Raw genomic sequence first — 16,580 nt, forward strand, 5'->3', positions numbered from 1 at the left:
CCCCTAGTGGCTGTGAAAGACGAGGACGTCATTTGACATCCTGTCAGAACAATAGAGCTATCGTACCACCGTCAATTGATGGCGGCCTGTAGTATAGTGTTTAAGCAAGTTATATTGCACAAACAGTTCAATACAATCCTCCACCTGATAAATCATCCCTCTTGTGTTTAACCCTTCCAGACTTAGTTATAGAGATGTCAATTTAACATAATCCTTCTGAGCCAAACTACCGCTCAGACAACTATAATATAACACGTAGCGCCCCCTCAATGGGAGCAAGGCGCTACATAGGATTTATATAACATAGGCAGTTTACATAGCGCTTTACAACTTGAGGGTAGACAGTACAAATACAATACACTTAACAAAACAGTAGGGATGAGAGAGCCCTGCTTGTTAGAGCTTACAATCTAAGAGGGAGGGTCAAGAGATACAAGAGGTAATAACTGTGGGGGTGTGCTGATGGAGAAAATAAATGTACAGTTGTTAGGTGGGGGCCAGATAGGCTTCTTTGAAGAGATGGGTTTTTAGGGATTTTCTGAAAGTGGACAAAGTAGGAGATAGTCGGACAGATTGGGGTAGAGAATTCCAGAGGATGGGAGAGGCTCGGGAGAAGTCCTGGAGGTGAGGATGGGATGGTGACAAGGGCGCTAAAGAGCAGGTCTTGGGAGGAATGAAGAGAACGATTTGGTTGGTATTTTGAGACCAGGTTATTGATGTAGCTCGGGCGAAGTTATGGATGGCTTTGTAAGTTATGGTTAGTATCTTGCATTTGTTTGGTTGAGTGGCAGCCAATGGAGGGATTGCAGACGCTATATAAGCTTTTTTTTACCTTACTCTTATTTTCAGAGAAAGATGGTTTAAGAGGAATCTGCACACTAATTGCCGACATTTTTGGACCTGATATAATCAGACTGTAAGTGCTTTTATTCATAAACAAATCTAAGTACTATAAGACCGCCTTTGTTATGTTTCTTGCTGTAGGAATTTAGGAATTGGTTTTGTTTTTTTGTTTTCACGATTATGTTTCAACGTTTGAAAATTGCTAATATTCCCCTACTTAAACATCTGCATATTTTGCCAATTACACTCTAAACCATAAAATCTATTTCCTTATTTTAGCGTTAGAACCAAGTGCTTAAAGGGGAGGTTCACCCTAAAAACGACTTTCCCTTATTACACTGCCCCCCCACATTACAATACGATTATGCCTATTACTTTTTTTTTTGATGCTGTACATACCTTCGTACAGCTATTCACCCGTGGCTTCCGGGTTGCGAGTCCCGCGGGAGTGGGCGTTCCTAACATGGTGGTGATTGATGTTTTGACAAAAAACGAGCTCCCCCCCCCGTCGCGTAAGCCGCGTCACGACTGGCGAAAGGAGCCGACCGGCGAGTCGGCGCTATGCTGCGCATCGCCGTTCGGCTCCTTTCGCCAATCGTGACGCGGCTTACGTGACGGGGGGGAGCTTCGTATTGTAATGTGGGGGGGCAGTGTAATAAGGGAAAGTCGTTTTTAGGGTGAACCTCCACTTTAAAAATTAGTCCAACCCATTATTAGTATGAACTTGAATCAACTGGGACCCAATTTCATTGGGTAAAATAAAAACAATGGAGAATATCCCTGTAGCAAAGTGAATGTTAGTAGACAAGGTGAACCTGGGTTCTCTTTGAATAACCAATCATTTGAAGGACATTAAAACACAGGATTTTTAGTACAAATGATTGGGTATTCAAAGTGAACAGAGATTAACCTAAAACACTGAAACCAAGTGTAGCGCTCACCCCCGAAGGAGCCGCTGATTGATTTGGGATTGGCAAATTAAGTTACCCTGACATGGCTCCAGGGGTGCAGTGGTAGAACAAATAGTGAGCGAAGGTCCAGACAGTATTTGAAGGGTTTTCAATGCTTTATTTCCAGGCCAACACGGCCAACATCAACATTAGTTTGGAAGGACAAGGTTGATGAAAGGATAGGAGGAGAAAACCTTGCGGTATCAGGCCTGGATATCAATGAAGCAGTCAGTACTGCTCTGTATAGTACCAACTTCTATAACTCGTCGCCACTCTACTTAGAGTGGGTAAAGTGCCCCCAGACAGACCCCTATGATAGGCCTGGCAGCCGAAGTGTCACTCTGAACCGTCTGGGAGGAACGGGTCTGTCTCACAGACCCAGCTCTAGGGCCTCTGCCACAGGCCAATTTCAATAAAGGACTTAGGTGAACAAAGAGCAATTCCTCCCAGTAGACTTTTTCCTAAACAGGCCCCCGGATGACATCAAGCATACCTGTCGGTGGTCTGGACACCCGATTCCCAGACAGGGATTCTCTCAATAGATCCTGGAATCCAGCGAAACACTGGAGTCCCCTTTCTCCTCAGGATGAGGTTCAATGCAGTCTTGAGCTTTGGCCAGGTGGGCCGCGCTGGTGGGGTCCATGGATGCGTGTACCCTGAAGGTGGCTACCGCACCTGGAACGGGGACCCCGCAAAGGTTTTGGAACACATGACACCTGTCCCAGATATACTCTCCCCCAGCATGCCTTGCGAGGGAAAAACTCCTCTAATTGGCTGCTGGGAAAGCTTGCTCTGCCAGAACCCCTCTAGCGCCAACTGCCGGCCAGGGATGGCACTGCATCCCTGGACCACAGACTGACCCAGTGGACAATTCTGGAATGACAGAGGTCCCGGAATTTGAACAAATAAGTTGCGGCGGCATAGCGTAAATAGGATACGCTACGCCCGCACAAAGATGCGCCCAGGTACGTGAATCTGGGCCTTGGTATTTAAAATACATTATCAAAGGGGTTGTAAAGGTTCGTTTTTTTTTTTTTCTAAAATTGGTTCAGCTGGTGCATTGTTGGTTCACTTAACTTTTCCTTCGAATTCCCTTCTAAATGTTTATTTTCTTTGTCTGAATTTCTCACTTCCTGTTTCTCCTCAGTAAACTTCACACCATCTGAACAGTTTACTGAGGAGGAACATGAAGTGAGAAATTCAGACAAAGAAAAAAAAACATTTAGAAGGGAAATCGAAGGAAAAGTTAAGTGAACCAACAATGCACTAGCTTAAAGGAACCTATTTAGAAAATAAAAAACAAACCTTTACAACCCCTTTAAGGGACTGGGAAAGCTTCATGTTGCAGGATGTGTTTTCTACAATGCAACACTTTCTTGGAAATGCCATCTGTCATAAATCATAGTGTGTATTCTTAAACCAGCTGTCCTGAAATCAAAAGAGCAAACTATTTTGTAAAACATTTTTCTGTATTACCCTACTTTTCAGGCTAAATTTTAAACTGAACGCTGATGTCATTTGCCATACTATGAAATTATGTAAATTTGACTCACACCAGACAGTTTGTCACCTGTACAAGGAACCAGAGGTAAGACATTGCTTGAAGTGTATGCAAACAATGAACTTCTGTTATTTGCTTCCATTTAGTCTGTTAAATACACAGTGCTTTTGTTTTATTTGTATGATAAGTGCAGAAAGCTTGTGATTTATTGTGCACTCTACTGCACTGAAATATCAGGCATTGAAGAACCCAGAAAGAAAAATATTGGCTAAACAGTGACTGCATCCAATTAGATGCTGTTACTGTTGGGGTATTCTGACAGCTGTGGGTGTAGTTAAGCCTGGATAGAGGAATCTATTAGATTTCTCTTGTTCAGCCTATGGGCTCATTGTGGTGAAACTAGAATCTAATTTGCAAAAACTAGCTTTAAAGCAGGGGTAGGCAACCTTTCAGAGGTTAAAATCTACCTGGACAACATAGAGCAAATCAAAGATCCCTTTATTCGCCCTTTAAAAAAAACCTATCAAGCGAGAAATAAAAACACAGCATAGTGTCCTGTCCCCTCCCACAGTAGTGACATCTGCCCCTCATACAAAAGTGTTGTCTACCTCCCCATAGCAGTGTCCTGCCACCCTTCACATCACACTCCCCCACTATAGTGTCCTCTGCCCCCCCAAAGAATTGTCCTTTGTCCACTTCACACCCTCCCGCACTGTAGTATGCTCTGCACCACCACCCCTCTGTCCCCTTCACCGCCACAATTTTGTGTCCTCTGCCCAAAGCAATGTCCTCTGTCCCCTTCACACCCTCCCCCCCTGTAGTATTCTCCGTGCCCCCCCCCCAATGCAGTGTTCTCTGTCTCCTTCACCCCCTTCCCACTGTAGTGTCCTCTGCCCCCACCCTCTCAATGCAGTGTCCTCTTTCCCCTTCAGCCTCTCCCCACTGAAGTGTCCCTGCCCCCCATGTGATGTCCTCTGCCCCCCACTGTAGTGTCCTCTGCCCCCCAAAGCAATGTCATCTTACCCTTCACACCCTCCCCCCCCATGCAGTGTCCTCTGTGCCCCCCATGCAGTGTCCTCTGTGCCCCCCATGCAGTGTCCTATGTCCCCTTTACCCACTCACTGTAATGTTCTCTGCTCTCCCAGTGCAATGTCCTCTGTCCTCTTCACCCCCCCCCCCATGTAGTGTCCTCTGTCCCCTGTACCCCACCCCCCTCCCCACATTAGTGTCCTCTGTCCTCTTTACACCCGTGTGTAGGTAGCACTCTCCTACCTTACAAAGCTGCTCCTTTATAATTAAAGGGGTGTTTTCATCCATTCCCCATTTTTTTGTGTTCCCCCCTTAACTGTATTGCTGCAATCTCTTTAAAATACACACTCAGGCCTCGTACACACGACCGAGGAACTCGGCAAAAACCAGCAAGAAACTTGCTGGGAGATATTTTTTTGCCAAGGAACCCGTCGTGTGTTCATTTTCGCCGAGGAAACTGTCGAGAAACTTGACGAGCCAAAAAGAGAGCAAGTTCTCTATTTCCTCGACAGGAATGGAGAAAATTGGCTTGTCGAGTTCCTCGACAGCCTAACAAGGAACTTGACGAGGAAAACGATGTGTTTCGCCCGTCGAGTTCCTCGGTCGTGTGTACGAGGCCTCACCTGCACGGCAGGTCCCACTGCAATCCATTATTTGGGTAACATAGATCTGGTCCCACGCTGCCATCCTGGACCTCATCAGCTGCCTGCCTCTTCTGGGTTCAAGCAGCCAGCTACCAAAGATGTGCCAGGCCCAACCTCCTGCCGCTCTGTGGCTGATCCCGCCGTTTTTCTGGGAGATGGGATGTAGGTATCCCAGGAGGCTGCATGATCAGGGACATGTAATTTTGGCCTAGGCCAGAATGGTGTTGGCGTGGGGCCAGGGGAAAAAGAATAAATGCATTTCTACTTGCGGAGGGAGCAGGGGGTTTAAACAGAACAAACTCCCTTTTGAGAGTTAAGTTCGGCTTTAACTAGCACATTTGTCATAACAGAATTTTCAGTATGTAGTCCAATAGTTAGGATAGGATATGTTAGAGATTAATTAATTTCACCTCCAATAAATCATCTACAGTTTCTAATCTTTTTTTGCATCATTTGCTTGCCTTCATGCGTTCCCTCCACGAGTGCTGAAATATAAGTACATTGTGTAAATACATTATTCTGCAATTTTATTTCAGAAAATGATTTCCTAACAAACGTTGCGTATGACATGATAAATCAGGCCTGTGTGTGTTAATCTTTCTGCAGTGAATCTGACATCTAACAGATAAAACACATTTGATGAATCATCTTGAAACTTTTTAAAAACAGAATGTAAGAACGTAAAAAAAAAAAAATAGTTCAGAATGTTCTGTATCTTAAAAGCAGTGCAAATTGTTGAGTCCATGGAAGCATAAGGAAGTTACATAGTGAGAGATTTTCTGATCAATAATAAAATACAGACTGCAGATGGATTCAATGGCATCCCAGTCTCCTGGTAACAAAGGGCCAGATTCACAGAAGAGATACGACGGTGTTTCTCTGAAACGCCGTCGTGTCAATGTCAATGTCATAGAATCAGTTACGCATAGATAGCCCTTAGATCCGACAGGTGTAATTGACTTACACCGTCGGATCTTAGGATGCAGTACCTCGGCCGCCGCTGGGTGGAGTTTGCGTCGTATTCCAGCGTCGGGTATGCAAATTAGCAGTTACGGCGATCCACAAAGGTTTTTCCCGTTGTTACGTGGGCGCAAGTCTTAGTTTCCAGTCGCAAAATTAGGGGTACTTTAACATGGTGTAAAATTACTCCACCATGTTAAAGTATGCCCGCCGCTCCCGCGTCGCTTTTGAATTTTTTGTTTTTCCCGGCGTAAGTACGTTACGCACGTCGCGATTCACAAACACGTCGCGCCGCCGGAATTTCGCGCAAAGCACATCGGGAAAATTGCGAACGGTGCATGCGCAGTACGTCCGGCGCGGGAGCGTGCCTAATTTAAATGGTACCCGCCCCATTTGAATTGGGCGGGCTTGCGCCGGACGTGTTTACGATACACCGCCGCAAGTTTTCAGGTAAGTGCTTTGTGGACCGGGCACTAACACTGTAAACTTGCGGCGGTGTAACGTAAACGGGTTACGCTACACGGCCGCAATTCTATGTGAATCTGGCCCAAAGTACTTTGGGTGTTAAGGTACATATTTTTGTGCCAGTATGGATGTTAATGCCAGGTATTTGTACCCTGCATTTGTGGTCTTTCTGCTTTCACTGATGGAAAACAACATTTGACATTTTTACATTGTCTGTCTCCAAGTTTGAAAAAAGGCTTTTTCAACTTCGCTCACTGAAAGTAGAAAAGTCTTTAAACTTTAAGGTCTTTAAAGTGTTAAACTTTAAGGTAGATTTGATCATAAAATATTATATTAAAAATAACTTTTTTTCTGTTTGGAAAGTGTCAGGATTTTACTGCTATTCAGGGCTCTGGCAAATAGATTTTACCTTATTTATTGTCACGGTGACAATGGTTTCACTATGTTATTGTTGGAGTTAGTGGCACATCCTCAATGTGCACAGATTGAGCTGTCTGTATATGCAGTAAAGCATGCTTGTTATGCTCACTGTGGAATCTAAGGCCGCGTACACACGATCAGTCAAAACCGATGAAAACGGACTGAAGGACCGTTTCATCGGTCCAAACCGATCGTGTGTAGGCACCATCGGTCAGTTATCCTTTGGTCAAAAAAAATAGAACTTGCTTTAAAAATTGACCGATGGACGCCTGACCGATGGGTCAAAACCGATCGGTCAAAAGGCCGCGCATGCTAAGCAAAAAAGGCGACGCATGCTTGGAAGCATTGAACTTCGTTTTTTTCAGCACGTCGTGTGTTTTACGTCACCGCGTTCTGACACGATCGTTTTTTTAACCGATGGTGTGTAGGCACATCAGACCATCAGTCAGCTTCATCGGTTGACGGATGAAACGGACCTTCAGTCCGTTTTCATCGGTTTTGACTGATCGTGTATACGCGGCCTAAGGGGTTAATCCTCTGCATTGTGTAAAATCTTCTCTGATCCTCCCCCTTCTTTTACTATCACCAATCCATCTGCTGGCACAACAGAGCCTTGGAGGCAAGCTGCACATGCTCAGTTTGGTGTGTATTTCTAGAGAGATTTCTTTTTGGGGGGGAGAGTGCATGTGATCACCACAGGGCCAATCAGCACTGTCCAGACAGAGGGCCAGGAGGACCTGCAGCCTCATAGGACAATCAGGGGAGAATGAAAACTCCTCCTACAAGCTTTACGCAGACACTGATAGAAGTCACAAAACTGATATATACTGCTGATAAGAAAAGGTATTTAGCAGGTTATATTTACTAAAATAATTGTGTTTTGTGGGAGACCAGATATAGTGAATGCAGAGTCCTGGGTTTAGTAACACCTTAAGGTTAGTAGATGTTGCCTATGGTCTCTGCTTCAACATTCTCCCAAGTAAGAGGGGACTCTGATGTAAGGGGGACTCAGGGGGACCTTGATGTAGGGAGGCATTCTGATGGGGACCCTGATGTAAGGGTAGACTTTAATGGAGACCCTGATGTAAGAGGGCACTTTGAGGGGGACCCTCATGTAAGGGTGGACACAGAAGAAGACCATGATGTAGTGGGGAACTCTGATGAAGACCCTGATGTAAGGGGGGAATCTGATGAAGCCCCCAATGTAAGGGGGGACTCTGATGAAAGAGGGAATCCGGTGGGGAACCAGAGTACCATAAATGAGGACTGTGATGGGGACCCTCATGTAAGGGTGTACTCTGGTGGAGACCATAATGAATGGGGAGCTCTGGTGGGGATTTTATTTTTCAGTCCTAAATATTTGTAAAATATAAGATGTGGTCCTCATACTGAAAAGTTTTGAGAACCATGGTCTAACAAACTCCAGATAGCAAACACAACAGGGGTTGCAATCTAAAACATAAAAAGTACGTTTTAGATGGATATACACTTGGTGCAGCTTTGAGCTTTTTCTTTCCTCTCCACCACTTCATGTACTCCAATTGCTCTTATTAAAATCCCATTGTTAAACAATTACCCACATCACATGCGCTTAAATATTAATGTTCTCAAATTAACAATATTGTTATATATGCTAATAAATTTAAGAGGAACAAAGACAAAAAAGCTCAGTTTTATTGGTAAGCAATGTAAAGAGAATACTTACTACTGTATGTAGAATTGCATGGGGATTAGTTTAACCCCAGACACAACATCCTAGCATTACTGTCAGCCATCTGCTTTGCAAGCTGTAGTTTCATCAATCATAACAATATTGAGTCTCATTATGCCCACAGGTTTTAATGTAATTTTAGACAGGACACATCTGCAGTAGCACTTTCAGTCAAAGTATAGCCATATAAAATAGGACAATCAATGTAAGTTATGTGCAATACAAGAAGATAAATAAGAAAATAATACCCCATGGACGTTGTGTAATGCGTATTTTTCTGAAATAAATACAGATTTGCAGCATTAATCAAAATTTCAAACAAGTTTAGCTGCTGTTATAACAATGTATTTGCAGAATAGTGAAAAAGTGAAATAAAAATGATTGCTTTATTTATTTAACTACAAACAAAGGAATATTTGTACATTTATTAAATCTATACATTTTATTTAAAATCACTAGGAAAAAATAGTATTTTCTAGCACGTGGTATATGGTCGCCCCTTTATGTCATAATGGCCCGGATTCACGTTGAGCGGCGTATATTTGTGCGGGCGTAGCGCATCTCATATGCGCTACGCCGACGTAACATTGAGAGGCAAGAACAGTATTCACAAAGCACTCACTCCCAACGTTGCGCCGGCATAACGTAAATTGTCCGGCGCAAGCCCGCCTAATTCAAAGTAGGAAGGAAGTGGGCGTGATCCATTAAAATTAAGCTTGACCCCATGCAAATGATGGGCCGAACGAACAGGGCATGCCCAGTATCACGTCGAATTTACTCCCTAAGATACGACGGCTCAATGCCTACGTCGTTAACGTAACCTACGCCCAGCCCCATTCACGTACGACTTACGTAAACGACGTAAAATACAACGGCTGTTCCGTCATTCATACCTTTGCATGGGATGCGCCTCCTATAGGTGGAATAACTTTACGCCGGACGTACGCCTTACGTAAACGGCGTATACTACTGCGACGGGCGCAAGTACGTTCGTGAATCGGCGTATCTCGGTCGTTTTCATATTCGACGCGTAAATCAATGGAAGCGCCCCTTGCGGCCAGCGTAAATATGCGCCCAGGCCCCGACGGCAGGATCATTTTAAAAATTGGGGAGATCCCACAGAGGCATTGCCTACCACACTACATCAAAATCATTGTTTTATTGTTGTTTACCCCTGTCAGGTTTTTTTATTGCTGTCTGCGACTTATTTCAAGAATTCCACTCACTACTTGTCCACATGATTAAATAGGAAATATGTAAAAATGTCCCCAACAGGGGCCTAGCAATATATTTTAAAGTAAGCCTGTACTCATCTAAAGGTGTATTTACCATGATGACACTGGGCTCTATTTACTATGATGGCCAATGTCTAGGGCAGCAGAGGAACAATTAACAAACATTTGACATTATTTTTCTCTTCTATCATCCTCTGGCAACTCTTGTAGTTAACAATAGGCTATAAGGGTAGACGTATGTTGAGAGGAGTTGAAAACGATTCCCTACAGTTCAAAAATCACAGAACCATCTTCTTTACCTTGTTTGTTGGTCTTTATAGTTAAAACATAGCGCTGCATATAACAGGGACAGCATAATTCCACCAGCAGCACATTCTAGTTGTTGATGTAACTAAAATATATTATTATAAAAGATTTGGAGCTTGTACAAAAAGGAACCATTCAGGTGTGCCTAGAGCTGGGTGACACAGGATGCTGGAGCAACTATGGAAGTCACAGGGTACTGTGAGGTCACTGGGTGGCATAGAAAGCTTAGGGTTCACTGGATGACAGGGATCACTAAAGACTCAGGAGTCACTGGGAACACAGGAGCTCAGTGGTGACTGGAGATGCTGGGGTTACTGAAGACACATGAATGCACAGGGGTTGCTGGAGACACAGGGGCTTGGCTTAGGCTCAGCAATGCATTGCTAAAGCACTGAGCAACCCATCACCTAGTCCTTTAAGGCAGTGGCTTTGCTAATTGGCCATGGAGGCCTTGAAGGATATACTACAGAAGGGGTCACTGTAGGATGCAGGAGCACAGGGGTTAATGGAGACACAGAGGCCTGGCTTAGGTGCAGCAATGTATTGCTAAAGCGCTGAGCAACCCATCACCTAGGCCTTTAAGGCAGTGGCTTTGCTTATTGGCCATGGAGGTCTTGAAGGATATACTACAGAAGGGGTCACTGTAGGATACAGGAGCACAGGGGTTAATGGAGACACAGAGGCCTGGCTTAGGTGCAGCAATGTATTGCTAAAGCACTGAGCAACCCATCACCTAGTCCTTTAAGGCAGTGGCTTTGCTAATTGGCCATGGTGCTGGTGGAACCTGGAAGGAAGTGCCAGTGACCATGTGCTATAGAAGAGACTCGCCACTGGATCAAGGAGGAGGTGAGTGGGACAGTTACTACATAGAAAGATCCCAAACAGATAGGTGATTTATATTTAAAGTAGAACTACAGTATGGCCTCTTATTAAAAATATATGCTACATCACTTAATAATAAGTGCGTATGCACATACAGTTTTTGCTTAGTTCCCCTGCAGAGTCCCACAAATATTTGTTGATTCTGCCAATGAAGTCTACTTCCTTTAATGGTGTGTAAGGATGAGCTCCAGTGTGTTCGCATAGCACACGTGCAGAGCCCGCCAGGAAGTCTGCATGGCGCTGCGATAATCACAGCCAGGGAGACAATGTCCCGATGCTCGGCTGCAGAGATCGGGAAATGTCTCCCTGGATGTGATTAGCGCAGCGTCGGAAGACTTCCTGGTGGGCTCTGCACGTGTACTATGCAAACACGCTGGAGCTCATCCTTAATGGTGTGTCAACAATGCTGCACTGCTCCTGAACATAAAACAGCATAGTCACCCATGTAGGCTGTGTCTGCATGCCCCACAATGGGATAGGAAGATGTTGCAGGGTGTGTGGCTATCGGCATAGTCACGGCTGATGCACAAGCTTTGTCAATCAGCCAACTAGCCATACCTAGTCCTGCCCGCTGCATTCTGGATTGACAGAACTGCCTGTTTCTGAAACAGAGGCAAGTATTGGGTGAGCATGTGATGCACAAATAAGGGAGGATTTAGCTCACTCACCGAAGGTAAAGAATTTTTTTTTTTGTATACTTTATGAGGCTTGTGCATCACATAGTAACTGGATTTATAGTGGAGGTTCCATCAAAAAAACTATTTTGCTTTAAACTGTAGCTTATGACTAAAAAAGAAAAAAAAAAGATTTTTTTTTTCTACTCATCTGGAAATGCCTGTTGCTATGCGGTCCCACGAAATCTGCCTTTGAAACCACCTAGGATTCTGACATCATCTCCCTCTAATGCTCCTGGGAAATGTGTGTCATCATTTCCCAGGATGCAGTGCGCTGTCCAATTATCACTCCCTATCCAAGACTTCCAGGAAGTAAGTGCCTGTAGGCTTCACAATGCCCACAAGCAAAATGACAACGGTGTAGATATAGTTTTATAAACTATCTTTTTTGAATATCTTTGCGGATCGGCGGCGGATTGTAAAATAGTAAGTGACCGGATTTTCATTATAAAAACGCATGATGAAAGGACATACATTTAAAAAATGCTAATTGTGGTTGGAACCCCGCTTTAAGTTTATCATGTTCATTTATTCACTTTGACGAACCAGTGTGTACCATGTTCTATTATTCATAAACACAATAAAAATTACTAAAAAGTGGAAAAACCTTGTACACAGGTCAGGTACATTTATTAGCAATGGCGAGTCACATGAGTACTTCTGTATATACAGTTGTACACTTTCCCTGATAAACAGTTCAGTCATCACAGCCTTTTAAAAGGAAAATGCAAAATAACCTTCAAAAATCATTTCAAACACTTTTAACACTGCAGTCGGTCCTCTGTCAGAAATATATTGTGAAAATTAATTTATGCGTTTTTTTTATACGTTTTTCATGGAAAGGTATATGGCAAGGCAGCTAAACTGACAAAGCAACCAAGGCACATCACTTGAGTCTTCCCTTTCAAACATTTGATTAATCACTGACACAAATGGCATAAATGGGCAATATGCCCACTTACTCTGACACCACAGTATGCCAGGTGGAAATACACATTTCACCGTTCTAATAAATGAAGATGTCTAAAGCTCTCTCATTATCCTGCCAGCTTGGAATGAAACATGTAGGTACATCAGGTGGGTATGAGTCAATTTTCGAGTAATTTAGCAGACTTTATTTGAAATAAATTGCTGCTTAGGGTTTCCATTTTTATAAAAAGGAACTTAGTAACAGACATTTGACAACCTGCTGTTGAGTCTCCTGCATTGTTACTAATCACAACGCTTTAGTACATCTACATGACTTGGATTCCTTTAGTCCAATTTTACATTAGAAATTATAAACAAATGCACATGTGGTGGCAAAGTGATTGCCTCTTTCCTACCTAGCTCTCCAATTGCACAGAACCACGTAGGAAGGACAAACATTCCCTGTGATGAATTGACAGCACCCCAATGCAAATTCGACATCATGCAGAGGCAATGCCTCTGAAAAATGATTGAAATGGCTGCCTACTTATCCATCATATAACAATTGCTTTTATTTCTTCCATCATAAGGGTGCCTAATAATTCAATTCATATTGCTCTCAGTGTCTTCAGTCAGCTTTGTTCATGTTAGAACCAAGCCCATACAGAACAAGGCTTCAGAAATGTAGTAACTCATATGGTCTTTCAGATTAAGTGAACTCTGTGGACTCAGATAATTATTATTCAGTGGGAACAGGCTATGACATGAAGAACAACCTTAAAGCGGATGTCCGCTAAAAAAAAAAATATTAAAAGCCAGCAGCTACAACTACTTTTAATATCGGCACACTTGCCTGTCCTGGAGTCCAGCGCCGTCCGCAGCAGAGGACGAGTGATTGCTCATCACTCTGCTGCCCCCCCATCATCCTCAGTGAGGGAACCAGGAAGTGAAGCGCTCCAGCTTCACTGCCCGATTCCCTACGGCGCATGCATGAGTCGCAATGCGCCCTGCTGACTGGCTCCCGCTGTGTTCTGGGAGCCGAGTGTTCCCAGAACACAACGGAGGGGACGGGAGGTGACGTCCTGCCCGCAGTCTACCCGCAGACTGTGTGGCCGGAAGTGGGTGCAGATACCTGTCTTTAGACAGGTATCTGCACCCCCCCTTCCCCCTGGAAGGTGTCAAATGTGACCCCGCAGGGGGGGAGGGTTCCGATCAGCGGGAGTTCCACTTTAGGGTGGAGCTCCGCTTTAAGATAAAAAATGGATCCCAAATACATAGGATGGTGCAAGTGCAATATGGCCATTTGTCTGCACCTGTATAAGATGGAAATGGCATCAGGCCAAGTTAATAGAGGGATGGGGGGGGGGAATGGGAGGAAGCACAGTTGGGTGATGTCCATGTAACTACACCCATAGATGCACAATATTGCCACATGATCCAGCCACTGTTACCTGGAAACTGTCTGAAGTTTTTCCGAGACAGAAAATGATACAGTAATTTTATGGAAGTATACCTCAATAAATAAAAGAAAAGATGTGTGTGGAAACGATCTGCAAATGAAGAACATAACAGGAACACTAGATCCAGTAACTCGCATTACAAAAGTTTTATTTCTATACACAATTTGCATGCTCCCCCCATGGAGATTAGAAGATTCACCTCTAACGTTTAGATGTCTTACTCAGCAAGTATGCATAATACATTGCCTTCCTGTCACCATCCAACTCTAGACAGCTATAATAGATCTGACAGGTCTGTTCCAACCCCACCTACATAGTTTTAAGTACCAGTGCAGGGACAGTGCAGGACTCCTGAGCATAAAGGCATTGACTAGAAGCAAGAAGACTACTGTAGCTATCATTTAGGCAGCCATATTGTTCAATTGATGTTATACCAGTCCCCAGTTTTATGTTCAAAATAATGAGCTTATGGGAGGGCTGTTATAATGGTTTAGCATCCCTGCTCTTCTACAAGATCGTCATAGTAGTTACCTCCTCTAAAAAATTTAGGAAATTGTTAAAAATAATTTATACCGGACAGTGACCATATCCACCCCAACATTTTCTTGTATTGATATATGCTATGAGCAGTGTTGTAAGTAACGGCGTTTAAATAAACGCCGCTACGTAACGATTGGCCTCCAAGGGGTAACTAGTAATCTACCTGATTACTTTTACCCCATCGGCAACACCGTTGCCATTACATTGGCGGCGTTACCGAGTTACATTGAGCGGGGGGGCGTGGCCGGATGTAGGAGCGGTGTGTGCGGTGTGGGAATGATGGAGTGAGTGAACCAGCCCCTCCGCTGGAGACCTTGCAGCACCTTGCCCACACGTAGCGCCCCCCTCCTCTGGGAATCGGCTTCTACCTTGCTGTGGATCGCGGGTGCCGCGGATGGCCTTTAGGGAGCCCGGATGGTAGTACGGCGGTGTGCGGTGAACGGTGTGAGAAGCCGGGAAGTCGGGGGGTGTCGCTGGTTGCGGAGCACGGGGGTTGGCAGCAAACAGAGCTGAGTGGAGTCCCGTCGGAAATCTCACGAGACTTCAGCGAGGCCACAGCTACAGTCAGAGCCAGACCTGGAGCTAGCTGAGTGGAGAGAGAGCTCCGGAGTACTCTGCTGCACCCTGCTGGGGAAAAAACAGACTGCAGTTAGTATGAACTTTGTGCTACTGGCTGAGCTGACACTGTGACTGCTGCTGATATTGCTTGTAATTGTAAAGCTTAAAGGACTCCAATTATCTGTCTATAAGCCTGTTATATATTTATAGACAGATAATTTGAGTCTTTTAAGCTTTACAATTAGGCAAAGTAGTATTTTTGAGGGGATATAATTCTCAGTTACTTTGCCGAGTAACTAGTTACTTTGCCAATAAAGTAACTGAGTCACTAACTCAATTACTTTTTTGGACAAGTAACTTGTAATTGTAACTAGTTACTTTTTTAAAGGAAGATGAACAACACTGGCTATGAGCAGTATTCTGGATAGTGACAAATGGCTATACATAGTTCTTTATACTGTACATAAGGAAGTTGAAAAACTGAACATATTAATTTTTCTTCTTTTAAGATGGGATTAAAGAAATCAGTCAAGCAAGCTGAAATACTGTTAAAGAAACCTGACTATGCATTAAAGGTAAGTGTAAATGCAAAAGAAAAGATTTGCTTCAAATTATTTTGGATGGATGGATGAATAAATATGCGTTACTGAGATTGATTTGCCAAAAGAAAAAAGGCTGTTATTTTCCAAGGAAAGTTGGACTTGCAGGGGAATTTTCCCCAGAGCTAAGTGAAGGTGGTAAAATTTCACTTTGCAAAGAATAGTCACTTATGTGCAGGGAATATTAAAAAAAACTGCACTTGCACTTGCACACGATTAGATTATTGAAATCAGCAGAGTTTCATCATATTCACTATGCTCTGGGGATAATTCCCTTGCAAAGTGAACAGTCTATTTGCCTTTAGTAACTTAACCCTGAATCAAACAGTTTTCAAAACCAATGAATGATCAATTTAAAATACAAAATGTGTTCAATTCCCATATTTATTAATGATTCCTCCTATAAAGACATTGTGACATTGGACGTTAAAGGTTAGGTTCACCTGTGTATTAAAATGCACTATACAAGGGGTCCCAGTGCTTTTATAAACAATGTGTAGCTTTAAAATTTGAAGTTTAACTTAAGTGCCATACCTGTAGGTCCAAGCGGATGATTTTTTGCATGATTTATTGCATGATCACAACACAAAGAAAGTGCAACATTTCAGAGCCACGCGGGCCCCTTCGTCATGCTCACATGCCTGACGAAGGGGCCCTGCGTGGCTCCGAAACTTTACACTTTCTTTATGTTGTGATCATGCAATAAATCATCCGCTTGGACACTATTTACATCGTTCCATGGTGTGCCAGCAAATATCTTTACTGTAACTTGTACCAGTATCCAGCTGGTTGTTGCTACAGCACCCAAATCCAAGAGCTCATCCGGGAAAGTGTGCGATGGGAATATGATGTAATACCTGTAGGTCCATCACAGCTTACCCTCAACCTGGCTGA

The 16,580-nt window shown here is 43.7% G+C and overlaps 1 protein-coding gene across 1 annotated transcript in view; it reads left to right on the forward strand.

Annotated features, from left to right (window-relative positions):
- The window catches only part of AOAH (acyloxyacyl hydrolase), a 198,038-nt gene that overhangs the window by 62,993 nt on the left and 118,465 nt on the right, over window positions 1-16,580 (forward strand). The window contains exons 3-5 of the mRNA XM_040353220.1: window positions 850-916; window positions 3,282-3,381; window positions 15,597-15,662. Coding sequence (XP_040209154.1) covers window positions 850-916; window positions 3,282-3,381; window positions 15,597-15,662 — 233 coding nt within the window. The remainder of the gene's footprint in view (window positions 1-849; window positions 917-3,281; window positions 3,382-15,596; window positions 15,663-16,580) is intronic.

Source organism: Rana temporaria, chromosome 5 (genome assembly GCF_905171775.1).
Source record: "Rana temporaria chromosome 5, aRanTem1.1, whole genome shotgun sequence".
Classification (NCBI taxonomy): Eukaryota; Metazoa; Chordata; class Amphibia; order Anura; family Ranidae; genus Rana; species Rana temporaria.